This window comes from Brachyhypopomus gauderio, chromosome 6, assembly GCF_052324685.1.
Source record: "Brachyhypopomus gauderio isolate BG-103 chromosome 6, BGAUD_0.2, whole genome shotgun sequence".
Lineage (NCBI taxonomy): Eukaryota > Metazoa > Chordata > Actinopteri > Gymnotiformes > Hypopomidae > Brachyhypopomus > Brachyhypopomus gauderio.
This window is the reverse complement of record NC_135216.1, coordinates 11,766,590-11,791,203: the sequence shown is the minus strand read 5'-3', so window position 1 is coordinate 11,791,203 and position 24,614 is coordinate 11,766,590. Positions and strand designations below refer to the sequence as shown.

General features: G+C 41.7%; 1 protein-coding gene across 7 annotated transcripts; it reads left to right on the top strand.

Moving 5' to 3' along the window:
- The first annotated feature begins 865 nt into the window (after window positions 1–865).
- On the top strand, window positions 866–24,105 carry c19h1orf94 (chromosome 19 C1orf94 homolog). Of its 7 annotated transcripts, none has more exons than XR_013131806.1 (8): window positions 866–1,259; window positions 3,999–4,690; window positions 5,868–6,029; window positions 7,079–7,278; window positions 12,662–12,807; window positions 13,349–13,416; window positions 22,153–22,269; window positions 23,851–24,105. XR_013131806.1 is itself a non-coding variant. In XM_077008700.1 (7 exons), the coding sequence occupies exons 1-7, from the start codon at window positions 982–984 to the stop codon at window positions 23,901–23,903; spliced, it is 1,614 nt and encodes a 537-aa protein (XP_076864815.1). In that variant the 5' UTR covers window positions 866–981; the 3' UTR covers window positions 23,904–24,104. The 7 variants fall into 7 exon arrangements, 5 of the variants coding, with proteins under 5 accessions (XP_076864815.1, XP_076864817.1, XP_076864818.1 ...); XR_013131805.1 differs by having other exon boundaries at window positions 23,836–24,105; XM_077008700.1 differs by lacking the exon at window positions 22,153–22,269 and having other exon boundaries at window positions 23,836–24,104.
- The last annotated feature ends 509 nt before the right edge of the window (window positions 24,106–24,614 follow it).

Sequence of the window (24,614 nt, the reverse complement as noted above, 5' to 3'; positions counted from 1 at the left end):
TTTACACATTTCATTTATTTAAAGTGTGTGTACAGGATAAGTTTATTTGCTGTTCCTAAAACGCCTGATTACTGAAAATAATAACCAAATGGCTCTATATGATCGTGTACACTGGACATTTATAATATTTGATCATTTATGATTTATGCTCAGTTAACTGTGTTTGCAAAATAAATACTCAACTTTTTATCCCCTCAGTAAAGATGAGCTACTGTAAACTGATCAGACCACAAAAAAGTCCCAGATAACAAATCTGATCAACTGACAGGAAGAGCAATTACTTTCCGCGCTGCTTCTCTCTGAAACATGTACGTGTCCAGTTTACTTGTGCTTACAGTATTAAATTGTTACACCGATTTACTTCAATTTAACTGTTTATTTAATTCCTCATCTTAGAATTAGTTGAGAAGTAGGTCAGAACACGTTTACAGCTTTAGCTAAGTGATGAATACACAAAAGGGAGTACCTATGGTGTCTTTCACTTATGACTTGTTTTGGGATTAACTTTAATTAATCTGAAAGTGCCACTGATTTAGCTCCAGCTCTGGGTGCAGGGCTCAATTGCGATGCGTCTAATCTGAGGTAAAGCGGTAAACACGCAGTAGTGTGTCAACTTTAATAATGGACTAACGGAATAACGGACTTTCGCCATATTTTCTCGCCTATTATTGTATAGTGTGACGAATGAAGTATCACATTATATTTCTAAAGGCTGGAGAAAGAGTTTGAAAGAACACGGGAGCTGCTCTCTGCCAATATTGGTTGTGTATCTGAGGCGGCGTCGAGGCGTCTTCAGGCTCGAGAGCCTGACGTGTTCAACGCCGGTTCCGAGTAACCGAGCTTTAGGTGTTTATTTTTGGAATTACATTATGTGTTCGAGACAAAACACTTTGACCCTTCGTTGAGCGAGTATCTTAACTCTTTTAAATAAACACACGTTAATTTACAGTAAATTAATTTAGTTAGTTGACAAATTTATAAATGTTTAAATCTGCTCATTTCGAAAGACGAATGGGAAACCGCAAACGTTCATTTTGGGACGCACTTGGGCCTTTTCCGAGATCAGTGTGGATTCACCCTCACACGCCTGAGGATGCTTTGGATAGAATATGCTTAAAAATATGGAAACGCTCGGTGTGGGCCCAAAGGGCCGTGTGGCCCCACCTACCAGAATACGCGGACAGGTTTGCTGATGATCCCCCAGCCAAGGATGCCCATAACTGCGCCCTCACCCAACTCCATAGTTCTCGTCCTGGACTGTGAGTCGTTAGCTAGTTCACATTATACGCCCAATACATCTTTTGTATATTTTTGGATAAGTTTACGTTATTTTTAATCTGTTGAAGGGGCCACACAGCCTGAATATGTTTTTGTAACTTCTAAACGGTTCAGACCAGGATGAGAACCGCTTGTGTTCTCTCACTGTTTAAGAAACACGGCACAGTCCGGTGGACACCGTCTCGAGTATTTGGTTTGAAATATCTACGTCCGGTATAATTTCTGTGTGAAATTGAGTGGATCTTATTAGCAGAACTAGGTAGGAAAAGGCTTGACCGACAACTGAAAATAACACCCCAATGCATCGGCGATTATTTGATTCACTAGATGAAAGTGACTGACTTGCATTTGAAACACGCTCGTGTCCTTCTTCCCCCCACAGGGAGAGGCTTGTTTCAAGACGCCCACTCATGAATTCTCAACAATCTGCACAAGGCTCAAGTGCCTAGCTATTTCACAAAGAGTGATTCTTCTTATTATATGACATATCTCAGATTATGTACAAAGGGCACAAAGGAGTATAGAGAAAATATGTCTTGTGTCTTATTGTTTGAGCTCTGAGATATCAGTGTTCAAGAAAACAATTTAGTCATCCTATTTATTTATTTTTGCTTAGACAAACCTGCTTAGAGTTTGTTACCAATTAAGAAAAATACTATAAGCACAATGATACTAAAATAACAATTAATATAATAATAATAATAATAATAATAATAATAATAATAATAATAATAAGAAGCAAATATTAAGTACAATAATTGTTTTCTTTTCCCCTCAAAATATCTGGTATGTCTGTAGAATTTAATCAATTCATTAAGAACTCTTGATCTACAGTATAATACAAATTTATTGCTGTTTCTTATTTACAGACAGCCTTATTGTTGCTCTACTGAGGTGAACTCCATTTTACATGAGACAGTTTTCCTTTGTCATAACATTTTCTGAAAGGTGTGATTAGGCTCAGTCTGAGCCAGGTGGTTGGTCCACATCTCTCCCTTCTTTAGGACACATTGTAATGCCTCTTGCTATCTCTTGAACCTTTGCCTCTGCTGCTGACCTGTACTGCCCTGTGCTATCCACAGCGATTGCTCTGGAAACCCTTTGGCACTCACTTCCACTGATAGGCACTTTACACCCTCTCCCTTCTGGATGCATTTGCTGACCAATGGCTGGGACTTATGTCATTTTCTGCCGAATGCTTCCTCCTTACAGTCTTCCCACTGGACTGCTGGCTCTTCCATGATAATGTTCTTGGTCACTCTGGACCAGATTACTAAGTGTAGCTTCAGTTTTATTTTTGATGGTATCTTGTGTCCTTGATATAGTTTGTCCTTCCATGACATCTTCCGTCCTTCCCTCTCATTCCTTTGACCGTCTGAACGTGCCCTGATTTTCTGCGGGTCATTCTACCACTCTGTTCATCACTCATTTTAACATCTGGCCATGCCTCCAGTGGCATCCGTGTCATGGCTGCAGTTTCACAAAATGTGTTTCAGATTGCTCACCTCCTACGGAGTGTACAGCTCAGGCCTTCTTTCAGACCCCTGATGAGATGGGTTTTGGGGCTGGCGAGCATGTTACTCGACATAAGAGAACCCTTAACCTCCTGCCTTCCAGTGACCACATGTCGGCTTCTGTGGATTTCCATTCTTTACATTTTTTTTTTCTTACTGGCTCATGCTGATTGCTCTGACCTCCATCTCGCTACTGTTTTACATTGCTCCTTGGCTATAGCCCTCATGGTTGTCTTTGTAGTTATTTAATGTTATTTTGGATATAGAGATATAGAGGTTAACAGTAATTTGATACCACTGGAATTGTGTAACATTTGGTGCCCATTTTCTGAGATGCACGCTGAAGAACCTTTCCTTAGCCTCAACTGTCCTCATGTTGAAATAATAATAGATTAGTTGGGCTAGAGAGGTCATGTTGGTAACTGCAGGATTTGTGTTTCACTTATGAGCCACTTCTGCGTCTCTTGCTTGTGCTTCTGTCTTCTTAATGTTTGTGGTATTCAAACATCTTCAATAGGCTGTCTATTTACTTTCTATGTACTATATGATAAAATCATTATAAATGTCTTATACCTGTAGTTGAAGTGAAGTGTGTGAACTTACATAAAGCTAGTCTTGACTTCTCATCATTTTTCAAAGAGTCTCTTATGTACTGGACAGAGTTCATAGAGTTTGACTCGTGTCACTATTAGATGGATGAGTTATTTCCATGATAAATTATCTTCATTAAACTACCACTGCATGGGCAGCAAGATTTTTATGTGTTGAAAGTTATCAAGGCCATGTAGATGGATTTCACACTGGTAGATGTCACTGTACGTAGGCTATGGATGCTTGATTGGAGCCTTTGTCTTAGCTTATGGTAACAGATTGCCTGTCCTGTTTCTGGTACATCACATGAGTGTACCAAGCTCTCTGTCTGTTCTGTATGGGGGCCCTACTAAGGGCCATGACTAACAAGAGTCTAGTTAAATATTCATATTTGGGGACAGCACATACCCAGCTCAAAGCAATGCAATGCATGAAACAAAAAATAAAAGCAAACAAACAAATAAACAAAAAAAAAACAAATTAATCTTGCTGAAAGAAAATATTTGAGATGTAATTTCATTTTAAATACACTTCTTTATGATAGTGAATCTTTACTGTTACTCTGAGCATTTTTTCCTCACAAACCTAAATGAACTTGTTTGATTTCTGTTCCAGATCAGGGACGAAGCTTGACGTAGACGAACTTACTCTCATGGTCCAGAGAGAGATGGTTCAGACACTTGACCAGCAGCATGACACTATAATTCCTTGTCAGCAACCATCTGGCAGCCTCTGCTTCCATGGTGATAACCAAGATGACCTTGACAAGCCAAAAGAGGTCATAGACATTAAGGAAACGCAAAGAAGAATAATTGAAAAGTTCTTGAAGGATGTTCTCATGCCTAATCAAGACAAGAAGAAGCAGGAAGTCTCAGAGGGTCTTTCACTGGAAGACTTCCCACCACTCCCCTGCACTGCCTTACCATGTGAAGACAGGCCAGGTCAGAAAGCCCACATTAGGAAAGAAGCATCTTCTAATATCCCCTCGTCAGCTTTCGGAAGCCAGGCATGTGATGACCTGGCTGGTCCGAGAGCACAAAAGAACCAAAAGCGGCAAAAGCGCCAAAGGCTCAAGCCCATGGTGTTCAGCAAAGAAGCCATAACGGAGGCAATCCAATCAACTCAGGCCTCCAAAGCCCTTAATGAGCCTTGTAACCAGCTGCCAGGTTCACGCCAACCTGGAGATGTCACAGAAGCTGCACTAGATGATGAGAAGATGAACAAAAAGCAGGGGCATTCCAGTTTGCCAGTATTTGCTGAGATCCGTACCGGTAGGTGGCTGATGAATGAGAGCCTCCCGATTACAGGTACTAGTGTACAGTCCAGACAGCTTTGCCATGATTTTAATGACTTAATATGTGTATAACTAATGAAATGTATGAAGTGATGTGGTTAGAGTACAATTTCTGGGGTTGTTTTGGGTGCATTTACTATCACTTTTGGATTGTTTTAATCAAGTTTCACTATGAATAATTAAGACTCGGACATACATGGCATAAGTCAAGGATAAGATATTTTTGAGTACTTTGAGTAGGGTATTTTTTCATTTTCTGTAAGACATGCACACATGCAGACATATGTACACATGTACGTTCATGGTCATGAAGACAGAGAGGTAACTGAGGGTGAGTATGTGTAGGATGGACAGTGGTAGCTGATCTGACCTTCAGAGACATGCTACTTTTTAATGGCACCGTTTCCTGAACAGAGCTGCATAGAGCTCCCCACTGGCTGCATAAATGTACCTCCCAGCTAATCTGCTGCTAAAGGCTTGCATTTGCATTAGCCAGATTTTTCATTTTATGCACATTAACAGCAGTGTCATTTATTTGAATCTACAAATGGTGCTTTTTTTCTACTAAATTCATATAGTGCAGGGTCAGAATAATGGAAACGGCATTTAAGGTAACAGTGCCTTAATGATAATGATCAACAGTATGTCATTCTGTCGGTTATGGAATCTGTACCGTTGTCAGGAGAAGACACTGATGTATGAGTCACATTAGCTCTGTGCAGAAGGTGTTGTTTTGGTTTGCAGGGATGGACTGTGAACACTGCTCTGTCAGATCTCGCCTTGGGAGAAGGACTCAGCTCTAACCCCCAAAGTCACTTATGCCAAATATGAAAGAGAAAAAAACATGGAAGCACAAACAAGAGCACCAAATCAGTGCAGATATTTTCCTTTTACAGAAATTGTGTCTATTTGTAATTTAAAGTTGATACAAAACACACTAAATTTTCCATCTGAATTCTTTTGTTGTTAACCATACTCCTACACACAAGAGACCAGGGGTCCAGCTCAAGTTGGCATGGCACTAAATTAGGAGTGCTAGACTTAAGAAGTACTGCATCTCTTCGGTTAATGGGAATCACTAGTACATGGTAATCGCTAACACTGTTAAATCGTCGTATCAACAACATACCACATAACGTCTTCATATTCATCTGTTGTTCGGCATGTATTTCTGCCTTCTCCTCTTGAAGGAGGGCGTGGCCTGCGGAGTGGCACCACAGACAGGGAGCGTGTGGCGCACGACCCGGCTGGTGCTCACAACAAGAGCACGAGGAGGGCAGCTGGCCCTCTTGAAAAGGCCAAGAGCCGCCGCGTTCAGCAGGGGAAGACACTGCATTCTGCCAGTGATGAAGGTGAAGTAGTGCTTATTGTATATCTATCTATCTATCTATCTATCTATCTATCTATCTATCTATCTATCTATCTATCTATCTATCTATCAAGATAAATACACATACAGTATGTACAGTGTATTATGTGTGTGTGTGTGTGTGTGTGTGTGTGTATACACTCACCGGCCACTTTATTAGGTACACCTTGCTAGTACCGGGTTGGACCCCTTTTGTCTTCAGAACTGCCTTAATCCTTTGTTCCTTTGTGGCATAGATTCAACAAGGTACTGGAAACATTCCTCAGAGAGTCTGGTCCATATTGACATGATAGCATCACGCATTTGCTGCAGATTTATTGGCTCCACATGCATGAATGTGAATCTCCCGTTCCACCACATCCCAAATTGGATTGAGATCTGGTGACTGGGAAGGCCATTCAAGTACCGTGAACTCATTGTCATAGCCAGTCAAGAAACCAGTCATAGCGCTTTATGACATGGCGTGTTATCCTGCTGGGAGTAGCCATCAGACGATGGGTACACTGTGGTCATAAAGGGATGGACATGGTCAGCAACAATTCTCAGGTAGGCAGCGGCGTTGACACAATGCTGAATTGGTACTAATGGGCCCAAAGTGTGCCAGGAAAATATCCCCCACACCATTGCACCACCACCACCACAAGTCTGGACAGTTGATACAAGGCAGGATGTATCCATGCTTTCAAGTTGTCGACACCAAATTCTGACCCTACCATCCATACCATTATCAGACCAAGCAACATTTTCTGAAATACTCAGACCAGCCCGTCTTGACACCAACAACCATTCCACGTTCAGAGGCACTTAAATCACCTTTCTTCCCCATTCTGATGCAAAACTGCAGCAGATCGTTTTGGCCATGTCTACATGCCTAATTACATTGAGTTGCTGCCATGTGATTGGCTGATTCGACATTTGCATTAATGTGCAGTTGGACAGGTGTACCTAATAAAGTGGCCGGTGAGTGTGTGTGTGTGTCTATATACAGTATATGATTGTTCTGTGACCTTTGTTTTCCACAATTTCTCATAGTGAGTGTGCCAAAAGGACACATGGCCAGTGAACAGGCCTTCCATCATGAGGAGGCTGAGCACAGGACGAAGAGCTTTCCCCCACAGAAGGTGGCGATGCTACAGGCTCTGGGTCATCGTCCCACCGCAGGACTGCCTGCTCCAGCTCACCCTGCTCCACACATGCCCCTGCATCTCCCACCAGGGTTCCACCAGCCCCAGGTGCCCTGAACACCCCACACAAACAGTCATGTTCTGGTCACGTGCCCTGGACGAACCACAAACAGTCATGTTCTAGTCACGTGCCCTGGACAAACCACAAACAGTCATGTTCTGGTCACGTGCCCTGAACATCCCACACACGGTGACGTTTTGGTCACGTGCGCTGGACAATCCACACACGGTCTTGTTCTGGTCACGTGCCCTGAACATCCCACACATTCTTCAGGGTGTCCACATTCCTCCACTCTCTGTTGCTGTTCTTCCATCAAACGAGTCACTGGAAATCCGAAACAGCATCGGTTCTTGGGATGTGCATGTATAGTCACTTTCATCATCTTTGGTCATGGTTACATATTCCAGTTTTTCCCTCACAGAAACAAGTTTATTGTGCACAAGATGCTGTTTCTAGCCATTTCTGAATTTTGAGGAGTGGGGTAGGAACTTTATTTTATTATTTTATTTATTTATTTATTACAAAAGTGAGAGATAAAGAAGGAGAAAGATGAGAAGAGATGGACCCAAGGCCAGTGGGACCTTATAAAAGATTTATTCGTAGCTGAAAACAGCTGACGTAAGTGCTTTAAGTAAAGGTTCATCATCTGTTTCTCAGAATCATCCACTCTGCCTCACGAGCCCCTTTCTGGGCTCTCATATTTATACTATTTACACCATCACCTCATATCAGCTTCAGCCTCCACCTTCATGAAACGTTTGGAGAGGTTGTAAAGCGTTATGAAGCAGGCATCAGCAGGAAGAAGAGGAAGGCTGTATCGAGGGCTGTGCCGTGTGTACTGGGCTGCTCCTCGGACTCCACTCAGTGGTGCCACGTTTTATATGAACCTCTGTTCCCACAACAGAAAGTGTCCATTATTATTCCATAAACCACTTCTCTCAAAAGGCGTCTAGAAATTGCAATTTATATGCCATTCTGGAGCAAATGTATTTTTGTGGCATGTATTGCTAGTGTCTGTTGCATCTAACTGCTGGACAATAAGAGAGGAGAATTAAGGAGAAAAATGACTCCTTTATAAGAACTAGCAAAGAGACTGTTCACAGTTATAAGGTCCAAAGGTCCTGTAGAATTCTGTTAAGATCTTTGATTGCTTAGGCGTGACTAATTTGGGAAGGAAGCACAGGGTATTGAAGGAGGCACAACAGTGCACATGCAACAGTTTGATCAAGCCCTTACGCACATTTACATGGCTGGGTACTGTTGCTAGGCTACACAGGTCCCTTGTTCTTCAGCAATTAGCATTTTCATTTGCAGCCATCATGTGAGCATAATTTTGGACTGGACAATCAGCAGTGAAATTCCTGTATCTTGAATTATTTATTTGCGATGGGGGTTTGGCTGCTACTTGAGAAAACCTGAAACGGACACACGCCAGACCTTGAGAATGTGCAGAGAGAAAAGTGTTGCAGAGGGATCTTCATATTCTTAGGTAGATATCAATAAACATCAACTCTTCAATTACTGAATGTGTTTAATAAAACACAGTCCGATCTTTACACGGTCCTTCAGAATTTTCTGCTGAAAATTTTAACAGCTCTGCCAAGTATACATTTTCAGTACATGCTACAGTTGCACATACAATAAAGTAGAAATACTATATATATTACAGTATATTATACAGAGTATTACAGTATATATGTAAAGATCTCTGTGTAAAGATCTCAATTACCATTGCAAAGGTCATAGTTAAAAAAAAGTAAAGACACTTATTTTCCATTTATGTCAGATTTACATGATGCTAATTTATATATAATAGCTACTGTCAGTGAAATGCAATGCAAAGCAATAAATAAATAAATAACACAGAGAGCTCGGTGACTGCTGTGGCACAAAAGTTTTACTGAACACACATTTCACTAAATGCATGCGAGGTAAAGTGAAAGGTGTATGATCTGAAAGATCAATGCATCTTTTTAGCCTTGGAGACACAGCATTGTTTATTTCCCAGATGACTTGCTTGACCTTCATAACGACGTCCTCTTGGCCTCTATCTTTCACACCTAACTCCCAGGGCATCTTGTTAACGGGAGTCACGTGTTATTTTTGGGTTCCCTCCTTCACTGCATGTTCAAAAAAGAAGCACCCAGTTCAAAATTCCCCATGCGTTTAAAATCCGCCACAAATGCGAATGCCGTTAGTGGCAGATGAGCGTGTTTTTGCGTCTGTGTCCATTAATGTGCCTCTTCCACTCCCCACAGACAGTCTGGATGGCACTTAATTAAAAGTGCATCCCCTCATTTATTAATGTCCTTTACCGAGAAAAGCAGCTCTCTCGAATGCGCGTCAGTGTTGACTTTCTGCGCAAGGGGTTTGCCTCCAAATGACTCAGCCCACCGTCTCATTGGCGTTTCTTGGCTTTGCTTATTAGTCATTGATTTTCCTCTCCTTCTCTGTATTCTCATTTCGCTAGTCACCCTCTCCATCCCTTCCCCCACCGCCGTGGAACTGCACTCCCGTCTCTCTCCTCGGAGGCAACTCACCCCTCTACCTTTTGCCCAGTTCAGCTCTACCTCCAGGGGGACTGGGACTCTTTTTCGACAGTGTGTGTGTGTGTGTGTGCCTCAGGCTGAGAGGCCTTTCCAAGTTCTCGCCCATGCTCAGATGACTCTATCAGTCCCCCGTGCGTCCTCACATTCATGTGTCATTAGTCTGTCATTACAGTGCCCAGTGGAGGTGGGTGCTCATCCATTTCTCCATTTTTACATGTGCAAATGTTTCTTGTTTTGTTTTTTTTTTCCCCCCTCAGTGCATGGCTGCCGTAAAGTAAAGCAGTTTAACGTGATCTTTAATGTGCTTATTGATTCTGTGTCAAAATGTGTGTATATGAGTGTGTGTGTGTGTGTGTGTGTGTGTGTGTGTGTGTGTGTGTGTGTGTGTGTGCGCGTGTGTGTGTGTGCAGGCATGCAGCCTGTGCATGTGCAGCGTGTGTGTGTGTGTCTTCCTGCATGTGAGCGCTCGTGCTGAGGTGAGTGTCACTGTGTGTGTGGTGGTTGTTGAGTACAGAAATATACAGGTTGAGGAGCGTGTAACCGAGCCTGCGGGCAGAACTAATTGAAATAGGGGGATGCTATTTGTTTCACTGTCTCCAGTGATAGATACTCCTCATATGAGCTTGGAGATTCTGGACCATTCTTTAGGCTTCTGTTATCCGTCGCCGCTGCCTCCCTCGTCCCCCCAAGCATTCGAGATCATTTGTTTTCACTCTATATTCAGCATACTTTCCCTGCCGCCACCCGATCGTAGATCAACAGGGGAGTGTCACGGCAAATATGCAGACGCATGCATCTCCGCACACCCGCGACATATCGGGATGCCTCGTGGCGCGCCCTTGAGACACCAAACACGTGCCCTTGGGATTGTGGGTAATGAGTGCGGTGCCCCTGGTGCTCGGCCCCTGTGGAGGGGCGCGGTTAAGTGCGGGATAATGCGGTGACCCCGGAGCCTCACATGTCAACATGAGTCAGCGCCCAGCTGTAATCGGCCCGTGTTATTTAGTGAAGTGCTTAGGCTCTGTGGGTAGTTGTTTAAGCGTGCTGGTTGTTTTGAATTATGAGTCCTCTTCTTTCACTCGCACACGGCCATTTGTATTCATAATTTGCATTCATTCATCATACCAAACACTTAGTGGACCATGTGTGTGTGTGTGTATGTGTGTGTGCTTCTATGAAGTGTGTGTATGTGTGTGTGCTTCTACAAAGTGTGTGTGTGTGTGTGTGTGTGTGTGTGTGTGTGTGTGTGTGTGTGTCTATGTGGGATTCTGACCAATAAAGATAAGAGGAAATGGTATCTGAGCTTAAAAGAGGCGAGGAAGACAGATGTCAGAGAATGATTTGGACACAAAAAGCCAACTCATGTTATCTGACCTGATCATGGTGATGCTTTCTGTCTTTCACTGGGAAATGTTTGTGTGTTTGTATATATGCCTGTGTGTGTGTGTGTGTGTGTGTGTGTGTGTGTGTGTGTGTGTGTGTGTGTGTGTGTGTGTGTGTGTGTGTGTGTATCTGTCTATCTGTCTGTCTGTCTGTCTCTGAATCTGCCTGAATGATTCAGGCGTCGATCTCTGGCTGAGGTGCCTTTCCCATGGCAACAGGTTTGAAGATCAACTGACAGAGCCCTTCGAGTCCAGATAACTCTAAAGCCGCCGCACGCCGGCAGCTGACCGTCTCTCTCAAGCTGATACAGACACAGAAGGACACGGAGCACCTTACTGGTGCTTCATGTGCCCTGGTAATAAAGAGTCACAGACACTTCCAAAAGCACCTGAAATAAACGGTCAAGTATTTCAAAACATTTCTTGGTGAATCTTGGGTAGAAACCACTCTCACATCAGACCCATCTGCCTATTTTTAAGGTGGCATATCTATATGTGCACTTCGCAGTGCTGTTGTACCTGGGCAAATGCGAGTGAATTATTAATGATCACCTTAAGCTCTGCCCGATGTCCTTTCTGGAGTAAACAGAGGAAGGGGAGGATGAAGATGTGGGTCTGAGCACAGCTGAGACCGCACAGCTGGAGTGTCAGGCTTGTCATAAAAGCACTGGCACTATGAGCTAAATGTCTTACCTCAGTGCCAGCGTCACGTCTGTAAGGGTGCTGCGGAATCTGTGTGCCTGCTGTTTGATTTATGTAAGAGGAGAAGATGCGGAGAGTGACGGGCAGATTGCCTCAGATCATGCCCCTTTGATGTCATAGCAGACATCCATGGCCCTTCACATCTAAAGGGAGAGAAAGAGAATGAATGTGCCACCCCCAAGAGAGAACAGAGGAGTGTGCCTTGTCTCTCTCTCTCTTTCCCTCTCTCACTTCTAAAAACAGTTTGGATGAAAACGAACAAAAGCAGAATCAGAGAACACTTTAGACAGGAGTGGGGACAGAAGGTGCCCTGAAATCTGTCATTTGGTTCACGCAAGAACATTGCAGTACATGTTTATCCATTGTAATGAAGTGAATATTTTTACAGGAGCACCTCTTTCATCAACACAAAATGGTTATGTTAATTATTTCACATTAAAGAGTATTTAGGTGAGTAGAAAAAAGGTGTATGATGGCAGCTACTGTTTTTAACTGCATTTTTATTGCATTTTATATGCTTATGTGTTATATGCTGTCAAAAAGCATATAAACAGGCAGCTGTAATGCACAAACAAATATATTGAATATTTTTGAGTCACAGACTACATTTGAAGTAAAGGGAAATTACGTAATTGGTCTTACGGTCTAACTGTTCTTTTGCCATGTATGTATTTGCTATTTGTGTGCTGGGTTGATGTTGTAAATGGTCTTTCAGTCTAAATGCTCCTTTACCTGTTACGGATTTGCTAATGGTGTGTTGGGTTGATGTTCTGATCCTCTCCACTGCCATCCCACAGATGGACCCCCAGAGTGTGGCCCTGGCCTTACTCTTGCTCAGCTCTGGCCTGCCTCTGCCAAGCATGGGTGTGGCTGCCCCAGCCCCTGTGCATATGCTCCACCCCCTAAACATGTCCGCAGATGCCTGGAAACGCCTCCTGAACAGGTAAAAGTCCCGTAGATGAACCCTCTACTGAATGTGAGTCCTCATAAAACAGCTAATCATTTACCAACTCTGGACTGTGGAGTTAAAAAGAAAGTAATAAAAAAAATGCTACAGTGGCTATTAATATTAACAGCATTGCTAGTATTAGATAGTACTTCATTTCTTGATCACTTTTATGAAATGCTTGACCTGGAGTCTCTTAAATCTCATTAATGCATTAATTCTTTTAAGGTTTAAGTGTCTTTCCTGCTGTACAATGTAAGCCCCCGTATTAATAAAAACCCAGCAAATTTATGGTTGAATGAAGGCGGCAATTATAGACGTTTGTATTCTAATGGAAGGGTTAGAGGTTATTTTACATCAAATCGCAGAACACTATTAAACACTGAATTAACCAGATCTCCAGCAATTTGACCTGTTGTTTATCCAGTCTCTCCCTTTGCTGGGATTCTCTATGATTACCACACATCACTGTTGCAGAATTATTTTTTTCCACCTTTTTTTTTTCTCTTTTGCTCTCTCATTTCTTTTTTCTCTCTAGTGACAATTTTCTGCACACCGTGACTCCTCAGGGAGTGAGCAGCCAGGACTTCGTGCACACCCCGGACGGTGAGGCTGATTAGCTCTGTTCTTTGGGGGAAAATTGCATCCAGGCTTGTGTCACCAGGAAGGTGAGATGAGCTTTGCCCTCTCACCCTTTTTTTGGGTCAAAAAGTAAGAAAGAAAGAAAGAAAGACAGAGAAACATCTCAGCCAAGAAAAAAATCTGCCCTCGACCTGTCCTAGAATGTCCATCACCTCACACTACCTTTGTACAGTGGCCCAGCTCTTGTTTTAAAAGCCTCGAAGGATTGGTGTGTGCTCCAAATTATCATGGGAGCTGAACAAAGTAGCTGTGTTTTTAGCTCTGCTGTTTCACATGAGCCAAGGAGCATTCGAACATTCTCCCTTACAAAGGAAGAGCCAGGCTTGCAGTTAACAATAATGAGACAATATTATAAACACAACTGAGCACAGCATGTAGACCAGTGGTGTGGGGCTTTTGATGTTAAAGCAAAATACATGCATTAAAAGGTCAACAGACAACCGCAGCCAAAGTAGTTACAATGCCGAAAGCAGAGGCACTGGGGAAAACAGACATTTTGAGAGGGATGCAACAACCGAAAGTGCATGTAGAGACAACTGAAGATTAACTGAAGACGTTTTCTCAACATGAGCCTTAGGCAATTATATGCGAAATTAACAAAGACCTTCAAACTACATGCTATGGGACTACATATGGTACATCATGTGTTTTATCATACCATATGTCAGTAGAAATGACAGAGGTGTTTCAGGCAGCCCGGCTACCAGGGGAGTAGTACTGTCGTCAAAGTACAGAAACTTAATTTATCTTAATGAGATCAGATTTTACATCAGATTAGAGCGTCTTATCTGAGACAGTAGATAATACGTAATAGTCTAAACCCGTACCAGGTATGATTAGAGTTGGGAAAGAGACACGATGCACACGTCCGAGTGAGCAGTTGAATGAACAGATCCAATGCAATGAACACGATCCTTCACATCATCATCGGGCCTTTGAGCACACGGGCAGGCAAGGTCGAACATCTCCTGCTCACGCTTGGCTCACCGTGAGCTCCACGACGTGTCCATAAGAACACATGGACACATGGCTCCAGCGCTTTGTGATGACTCAGAGCTGATGAGACTCCAATTACTGCCTCATCTGCTAGCCAGCGCTGCATCTGCTCTTTCTTCACTCCGAGCCAGACTCCTGAGCCCTCAAACGCCTACAGGCATTTCCAATACAACCGCTGATCAAAAAAATAATGCTTAGTCAGCGCTTCATATGTCATGACTCATCAGGTGCATTAGCGTTATAGAATGAATAGTGCTATATAAAATCAATGTAGTAGTATTTATAGTTCTGTCCAAAAGAAGGAAAAATGTTCACTAGTGTATTGGTATTAATGGTGATATATAAGTACAAGTTCGATTCATCTTAACCATGCTGTAATGTCAGGTAGATATAACACATTCTCATACCACATTTGTCTTTTCTTAAAATAAATGAATACATTTCAACATTTCTTTAGAGAAATGACATAGAATGGTCCCCAGCTACAGAAAGCAGCATGTGTTTGCTTCACCTGATGCCAGAATGCTTATAACCTAAAAGTGCTCAGTTCTGACCATGATACGAGCAAAATCCAATCAATCAATAGGCCAACAGTCAATCAATAATACAAGCAACTCCAGTCCCTGCAGAATTTAAGAGGCAAAGATGGAAATGCTTCTTTCTGAACAAGCGCACATATATATATATATATATATATATATATATATATATATATATATATATGCATGCATGTATGCTCGCGCACACACACTCACACACACACTCACACACACACACACACACTCTCACACACACACACACACACACACACACACACACACACACACACACACACACGCTCACACACGCACACACACATGCTCACACACACACACACACACACACACACACACACACACACACACACACACACACACACACACACACACACACACACACACACACACACACAGTTGGCATGCAGGCAGAGCACTTCCCACCAAGCACATCTCCAAATTGGCAACCATGCCAAGAGCTTGTACATATGCATGTATCTGTCCCAAACAGTCTCTTCTCATTACACTTTGGGCTGTGCTTGATTTCAGCAGCTGGTGACCTTGTGGTAAAGACATTTAAATGAATCTGAGGATCCCAGAAGCACACACAATAGCAAAGCATTTTCACAGTTGTCAAACTTAGTTTTACAATGGCACTGACAGGTTTTCTGTACAATGGGAGATGTCTAGACATTCTATTTTTGGCTGACTTGATCTTAACTCATTTTATGCACAGGGCAACATTTGAGGCAGTTTTAATGCAAATCTGAAATCAGCAAGGGTTTTCCCATGAGGACCTGCCTTACCCCATGAACCCCATATCCTAAAAGTTTGGGGCACATTTGAATTCCAGTTTTTTGCATCTGTTTCATTCTTTATTTGCAAAGCAAAGCAGGAAATGGGCATAATTAATCATTTTAAGGGATAGAGTGAATGGAGTATTAGTGGATGATATTCTCTTTCACTCACCGCACATGGATGGTGTTTTTTGGCCATGGTAGACCACTAACAACTGTCTCTATCTCTTCATGTCATTTTTCCAGGGTTCCAAGCTGTTCCGGGTGACACTCCCCGGGTGCTCAGACGACACCTTTAGTGTTCTCTTTCAGCTCGGCTTATATATCAGTCTTGCTTTTTATTACCGATCATATAATTGTTCTCTACCTTGGCATTTCAACTAAAGCATTGACCTCACATCAACAGTGTGTTTCTGAAGCCTCAGATTGGTGGGTGGTGTGTGCATGTGTGTGTTTTTCCATTGTATCTTGAATGTATAGGCATGTGCTACTAGATTAATGGATACAGGAATGGTATATTGGTGTTACATGGTAGAAACTATACTGTGTGTTATTCATTCAAATGATTTTTAACCTTTTATAATGTGAACTGTTTAAAAAACATACATTTAAATTCTCTTTGAAGTGAATTTTGAACCTGACTGCTTAAACCTTTGTGTAATAATGTAAATTGTTTTTTTTTTTTTGCTCTTTGATCAGATCACTAAATATCCCTGTCTAATAATCAATGAGGCAAAGGATCAATATTCCAGCTTTAAACGCTCAATGATCAACAGCTGGAGTAATTATCTTAGACTGAGTGGAGTGATATTAAGGCTTTATAGATGATGCACTCTTGAGAAATTCAGCTCTGAAAACCCCACTACCCCCCCCCCCCCCCACGCTAGGTACCATTCTCTGTGTTAACACTCAACTAGACTCTTTCATCTTTCTAGAGTCTTCTCACATTGATTGACAGCTCTAATGAAAATTGTCAGCTGACTTGTGCAGCTGAAACGAATGGTGGCTTCATGCTGGATACTTTTTCTTTCTCCTGTTTGCCATGTTGTTTAGACAAGTGGAAGAGAAACTTCCTAGCATTTTTTTTTTCGAAAGTTAAGAAGAATGAATTAACTCCACTTTGACCGTTGTCAATTAAGTGCAGTTGTCTATAAAAGCTACAGTACAAGTCATCTACTTTGATAAGAGGTACCTTGGTGTGGCTGGTAGGTGTATGGATGATGTCAATAAAAGTCCAGTTGAATAGGAACCTCTTACTGTTTAATTGGCAGACAAGGCTTAGAATCAGTCGACATGGATGAAAGAAGTCTCACCCACACAGAAGTGCTTTGGCTGCTTTCATCAAAGAGATTACTCTGTAAACTGTTAGTCATGAAGGGGGAGGGGGGGAGTGGGGGATGGGAAAAGAAGAGAGAGGAGTTAGATGGAGAGGCAGGAGAATAGAGGAAGGCAAGTGTGTTTGCCCCAAATGCCTTTATCAGCATTGCCCACTCAGCGTGCCTGGCTCTTGCTCGCTTAGAAAGGAATTAGATAGTGTGAGTACAGATACGTGCGGTGGTTAAAGAGTGATTACTCATCACTGATCGGCCTCACAAACAAGGGGTTGGGGGTGGGGGGTGGGGGGGGGGAGCGCAGAGAGACTCTGAATGGATACCTTGTATCTATGGAGAGCATCCAATTAAGACCTGAACTGCAGGCTTCATTAAGTGTGAGGAGCCAATGAAAATGGCCATCCATCAGTGGGAATGGTTTGGGTCAGGGTGGCTCACACCTCCAGCCTGACGGATGGGCCGTTACCTCTCACTCTACCTGGCACTCCGACATACCACAGCACACACATTCTTTCATTTTTCGTTTCCTTTCTTTCTTCCCTTGCTCACTCTCTTTTACATTGCCTTTCCCCTGGCAGCTACTGTAAATCGAGCCTTTTTTTTTCCAGCAGTCCTATCTTCATCCCTCCATCCATTTCTCTTGCTCTTAAGCACCCACTCTCTTCCTTTAAGACCTCCCCTACGTCCTTCCAGAATTCTTATCAGGTACGAACACACTCCCCCAGTCCTCTTTCACATTTGCATAGCCTTATCATTTCCTTTTAAGAAACTATTATAACTGGTTCAATTATAAGAAAATGTGATTGATTTTAAATATATCCATTTTGAGACTGAATTTGGAAATGATAAGCCTAATGCTTCTTATTCTTGTTTTTTTTATCAATAAATCTGAGTGTTTCACAACGATATCCCTTCAAAGAGATATCACCTTACAGCACTGAAGTCATATATGAGTGGAAAATACATAGAGCTATACAGTATATCTATCTTCTACATACCTACACACACACACACACACACACACACACACACACACACACACACACACACACACACACACACACACACACACAACATGATGTGCTGATCCAGGCAGTGCAGGGAAACATTGTCTTGTTTACATGTCTGTGAGAGAGTCCCTGCAGGCTTGATTACTCACAGATGGAGAGCGCGAGATGCTGGGGCCTGTAAGCTATGTTTAGACAGCAAGCTCTAGTGCTCAAATCTGATTCGCTGAAAGCGCTATGTTGGTACGCGATTGTGCCAAATTTTGGAATCTGAATTCACCTTACGAGAATTTTCACAGTGGAATATCCATGGGATTGAATGCACACATTGATCATGACATGTGAAATATTGATTCTAAGCCCTCTAAACATCCTCTGTTAGTGTAAAAAGGCCAGGCTCCCCTGAAGTGGTCTACAGGAAATAGAGTGAATTGCTCTCAAAGGAAGCATGCTAGTTGGTGTGTGCAACCACTAAGCTATTGCAGCTTTAATAACTTTCATAGCAGTACTTTAATTATAATCTTACTAGTCTTATGAAAGTCTTATGACTATTATATGCCATTCTATGTGACTTTTTTTAGGTTATTCATTTAAAACAGTATATATAGGGAAATATAGGCCTACTCTGATGTGTTGTCTTTAAAATTCTCAAGCCACAAGGAGAGAACTACATTTCTGAAGGACCATGAAGGACTGTAACCCTCATCTCACTTACTTGTACACTGAAGACCAGGTTTAACAATGAAATGAAGTGGCATTGAGAGATCTTCATATGCACAGCAAGACTATCTGCCAGAGAATGATGCTACATTATGAAAAAGTGCAGATGCCAGAATCATGAAACCCTTATGACTGTGGTGATAGCAAATGAAAAACAAGAAAAGAGACCAGCCATATGCTTAGCCGTGCAGCTCCCACATGAATCAGAATCCACTCTTTATCTGTTTGGTATGCGAGAGGTTCATTTCAAAACGCTAGCCACTGGGCAGGCTTAACCTGGACATGAGCGCAGAAATGCCTGTGAATGAAGCCTGGAGCGGTGATAGATGCTGCTCGCATTGCAGCACAGGAGCATTTCACAGTGGGGATAACGCGACATGACTACAGAGGCATTTTTAGCAACGGCATCCATTACTGAATTCATGTAGGTAGTGAACGCAATTACTGTTCTCAAAGCATTGCCATGTCATGTCAGATGTTAAAGAGGGAAACCATGGCACACCAGGCAGTGTTGAAGGGGACTGTCATTTTGCACCAGTTAATTCTTCCCCTTGTTTAATAACACTGGATCTCAATATTTCTTATTAATAATAATAACAATAATAATAATTGTCAGCATGTTGTGCTAGAAGAAAATGTGCTTTACACGTTTTGCTTTTGTACTCTGGCAAATGGGTACAGCAGTTTGCAGTGTGTAGTTATGTATGTTAGTGTGCTTGTTGGTGGAGGAACAGGCACTAAAACACAAACCAGCAGTTCTGAACATGGCTGTACTGAACATAGCAGTACTGAACAGGGTGAGGAGGTTGCGGTGGCGTTTGGTCCTCGAGTTGTTTTGGCCAGAGCATGTCATAGATATTTCAGAAGTGTTTTCAGGGAGTATAATAGGTCCCCTTTAACAATCAAGGCAGTTGGATATTCAGCAATAATGTGTGTAGTTCTTCTTTTTCCATACATTTACAATTTTCATTTACTTTTACAAAATATTTCATCCAGTATAGTATTAGTGAATTTTCCTTATGCATAAAGTGCCTTTTAAGGTGCTTTTTAAGACTTTTAAGTGCCATCATGGCCCAACTCCACTATGTTTTCCTCCCACCAGTTCATCTACTCTACAGTCCAGTACCTGAGGTTGCACTGCAGCAAACCAGTCTGTTCAAAGTGGTCATCTGACTGACAGTGTCTGTATGGGGTGAAAACAAGCCCTCCCTAAGCCCTAAGAAGTTGTGTCAGGAGCACTTGATGGCAGGGCTGCGTTGTATTTTAAGAAAGGGGCTCTGATCATTGGATATGCCTTCAATGAACCCAGCAACATTTCTGGATCTTGGAGGTGCTTCAACATCTCATTCAGTGATGTAGAGCTGGTTACTCGTGCATTCTCAAAAGAAAGTCATTGTCTTCTGGGTATGTTTTCACCAGTGCATTTCCAATAATTATGGCATTATCAGGAGATACAGTGTCTACAAGATGAGCCTTGAACCATTATCCTCCTCATCACTTCCCGGTTATCAATGGCAAGCCACCATAGTTGGAACTTTGGGACAGTTGATTCTGCCATTGTTGCCTCGTGGGAAGACAAGACCTCTCCAAAATAAGTCAATTGCCTTGATATTTGCTAGGAGGATGCGTAGCGAGAACTGTACCTGTGGCATCTTTTCAGACAATTTGGCTTTCAGGCTGAGAATTGTCAGAATTAAGAAGCCAAGACAACAGTTTTCCCCCAGGAGAAGGTTGATGGAATAGGTGAGTGGTTTCAAGGCAGCTCTGTACTCTTTGAAAAGCACAGTCTCTTGAGGACAAGGCTGCTGGAACCACAGGGGTGAGTGGGCATTTGACCCACCATTTTTCAAAGTACTGGGGCAACATCTCACCACTTTTAGATAAAGCCAAGGCTGTGTTTTTTTTTTTTTTTTTTTTTTTCCGGAACCACTTGGAGCACTGACCTACAGGCACAAACTGACATATAGTAAAACTCAGTAGCAGTTCAATCAAAATCTATAATGCTGATGGGGATGGGACATTCCACAAAAGTGTGTAGCTGGATGGTGAGTGGTCTGCTATGTCTCAGCAGACTTAAAAAAAATATATATATATTTCTGTGAAGCACTAACGCATACACACTTGCTCACAATTTGTTTTAATCGTACTGTATTTTCTAAATTAATGGTGCTACCATGAAAAGCTAGCAGATGTTGTTCTTCACAGCTGCTAGCAAGCAGCTATTTGAAGGAAGCATAACTTTGATATTTCACAGTTATATCATGGTATCATTATACAGACAAATTTTACAGGACAAATAGGAGAACAATGGAGGCACATGACATCAGCAGTTTGGAGCGTTTGTGGAGTATTAAACGGACCACTGCTGCACTGAATATTGTGGTTTGGCCATCTGGCAGGTTAGCGACAAAATTGAGAGCTATGTGTGATCAAGGACAACCAAAGAGTTGACGAACTTGACTATGCCCTTGTCCAGGGATGGCTACTTTAGCATATGGTAGGAAAGTTCATTCTTGGTGCAGGATGAATTGTCTGTCAGGTGGGCAAAGAGGATGTGACAGGATGTGTCTCTATTAGCTCTTTCTATGTATTTGTCCAGGTTATAGCCTGCAACAAGATGTGTTTTTGTGGCCAGTGATCACCTGAAAGGGAAACCTAGTCCCCTCTATTACATTTAGCTAATCTCTGAAGGCTAGTTTCATGGCCAGGAGGAGCTCTTTATCCCCAGTTGTAATTGGTCTTAGTAGGAGAGAGTTTTATGAGAGAAGTTAGCTACTAGGTGGAGCTTGGGGCTGACCGGAGCACTGGGATAGCACTTCACCCACACCTACACTGGACTTCTCCCTCCAGCACAAACAGTAATGCAGGATTATGTTGCTGAAAAACATGCATAAAGGTGAATACTTTTTTACAGCCTTCTTGAAGTTGGCCGTCCAAAAAGCATCTTGTGGTGGGAACTGGCCAACTGTTAACTACTGTGAGCTTGTCCTTCACCATATAGAACCCCATTATTTCTGATTGGTAGATGAAGAACTTCTCCCACGTGGTGCACGTTTGTCTGCCAACACTGAATAGATAAGAATGTTGTGAGTCTAAGCAATAACAAATCTACCCAGGTAGTCGTGAAGGATGCTGTTAAAACACCTGAAAGATGGAAAGAGTGTTATTGAGGCCATGTAGCCTCACACAGTATTCAAAGTGTCTGGTGTTGCTAAATGCCATTTCAATTCCATTTGTTCTCTCCTATAATTCAGGTTGTACATGCTCTGGGGCTCTACCTTGGTGAATAATGGGCATCTATGAACTATTTTAGGGGAAAGGTGGAATGTCTGATGTAATACTGCATCACTTCCTCAGTACTTCCTCAGTGTAATCTGTCATGGACCTCATAGGAAGAGTGGACTTCAGAGCCAGCACGTCCTACCGCTGGGTAAGAAATCCCTGCTGCTGTCTTGCGACGGATTGCCCTTGTATGGCAAGGTCCACTTCTAAGGCAGTATGACTATAACATATACTATGTATTACTGAAAATTGGCTTTAGTTTGTTAGTGTTACCGACAGTGACCAAGATGTTGTATTAGCCAGTGTAGGAAAGAATGAAAAGAACGATAAACAAGCTTCCCACAGGATCTGGGTTAGTATTTTATTTATTTAACTTTTAGCACCAATCAGAATGACACATTTTAAATAGAAAAAAGCAATGTTCATTGCAGTTTACAAGTATCCTTTATACTTTTTTTTGTTATGTCATTGTTTTATATTATATGTGCCAAAGTAGCACCTGGTGACTGAACAATGGCGTTCATCACCTCTACAAATGATGACTGAACACATATTGGTTTGAAAAGTATTCAATTTCTTCAAGTTAAAAGTTCTTTGGATGCAAAAATCAGATTTTTTTTTCCTGGCAAGTAGATGGTGCACTACCCAATAATCATTCTGTTTCCTTCGCCCTCCATGAAATGTGAAATGATCTTTGATTTTCCAAGACAGAAATGCATTTGGTACTCTAAAACATTATTAGAACATTAAGTACTTTTTTCATGTGTCATCTTCTCATGGGGCCACAAATCTCTGCCCGTTCCCCTACTGGTACTCCCCAGCGCTGAGAAAACATGAAAATATGAAAAAATGTTCTAGAGTTTAGGAGCATCAAAGGAAAAGTTGCAAGCAGTTCTAAAGATAATTTTTTTTTTTTGTTTTGACCTTTTTAGTAAAAGATAAAATAAAGGCTTAGTTAAGCATGGTGGTCCACATGGTCTTTAGTGCTTCACTTTATCCCCAAGATGGCGCAAGGCCATTAAAGACTTTAAGTCATAAGACTATAGTGTATATATATATATATATAAACACAATATATAAAAAAAAAACATTTGAAAATGTAAATATGAAGCAAGTAATATTTTTTGTGATAAGGGAATGGGTTACCATATTGTCAAATAGCTGAAGCTTGCTTAAAATTGAACATCAGTCAATATTACATGTTACACAATCTAATCAATGTGTTATACTTATGTATGGAGCATATATGATAACCCAACATCAGATGTGTCACTAATGTTTTCAACTGTACATTTTGATTGTACAGGGTGGTAGTTGAGTTCTCAGATATAATCAGCCACTTTCTTTTGAGTAGAATAGCTTACATCAATACATTTGTGTTTAGAAGAAAAATGTAACTATGATAACAATGATGTCTACATTAGACACAATGTCTAAACCCAGTGCAATCGTTTAATAATTTAGTGACTCAAACATCAGGTGCAAACAAAATGCAATTACAGTAAATCATGGAACGAGTCATGGTCTTGTTAATCATGATACTTTATAGTAGCAGATAGATATGATTACTATAGAACTGGCATCCATTGTGATATAACATTATTACACAAACATTGCTTAAAATAATGATTTAAAAATACACCCATCAAATTGGCATTAATGTCTCAGGCCAGAAATATTCATTATGGCTCCTGCTGCTGTTGTTTGCTTTAAGGACTAATAAAGACAGAACTGTCAAACGAAGACATTTCTCATAGTGGCGTCCCAACAACGGCTGGTTAATCAAAAACAGGACGATGGATGAAGATGGAAGAGTAGAGTGCTGCTCTTGATAATCTACCACAGCCAGATATTCTGTGCACATTCTTGTGTGTGTGTGTGTGTGTGTGTGTGTTTGTTTGTTTTGAAGAGTGTGTAGGTACCTAAAAATCTCCTCAGATTGAGACTTAAGTGCTGCTGGCTATTATTGCAATTCGTCCACAGAGTGCTCTTCAGATAATCATTAGAAATAAAACAGCACTTATCTAAAATGAGTTTGACTCTTTTTTTTACTTTTTATTACTGTTTTTCTTCTTAATAAACATTTCTCGTCGTACAGTAATTGGCAGGACACGATGTCGTCCTGCTGTCTGTAAAAGGCCAGCGTGCTGCATGCATCAACAACACAGTTCCTCCTGTACCTCTACAGGCTTATCTTCACGCAGCAAATCTGACTGCAACATATAAAACCAATTTGTGATTGTAAGATTGTTCGTTATTCTAAGAAAACCGTGGCAATGGTGCTACTGGCACAGAAACAAGTTGTTTTGTTATTTTTTTAAAATAGATTATTCTGTTCTCTTTCGGTCTCGCAGTGTAATTAGACCCTCTTGACAAACTAGTGGCATTCTACCAGATGTACACACTCATTACCCTCATCCACTCAACATGTGATGGATTCCTTTCTGCCCCCCACTCGCTCATGTTCGGAGGGATATGCCTCCACCATGAGCA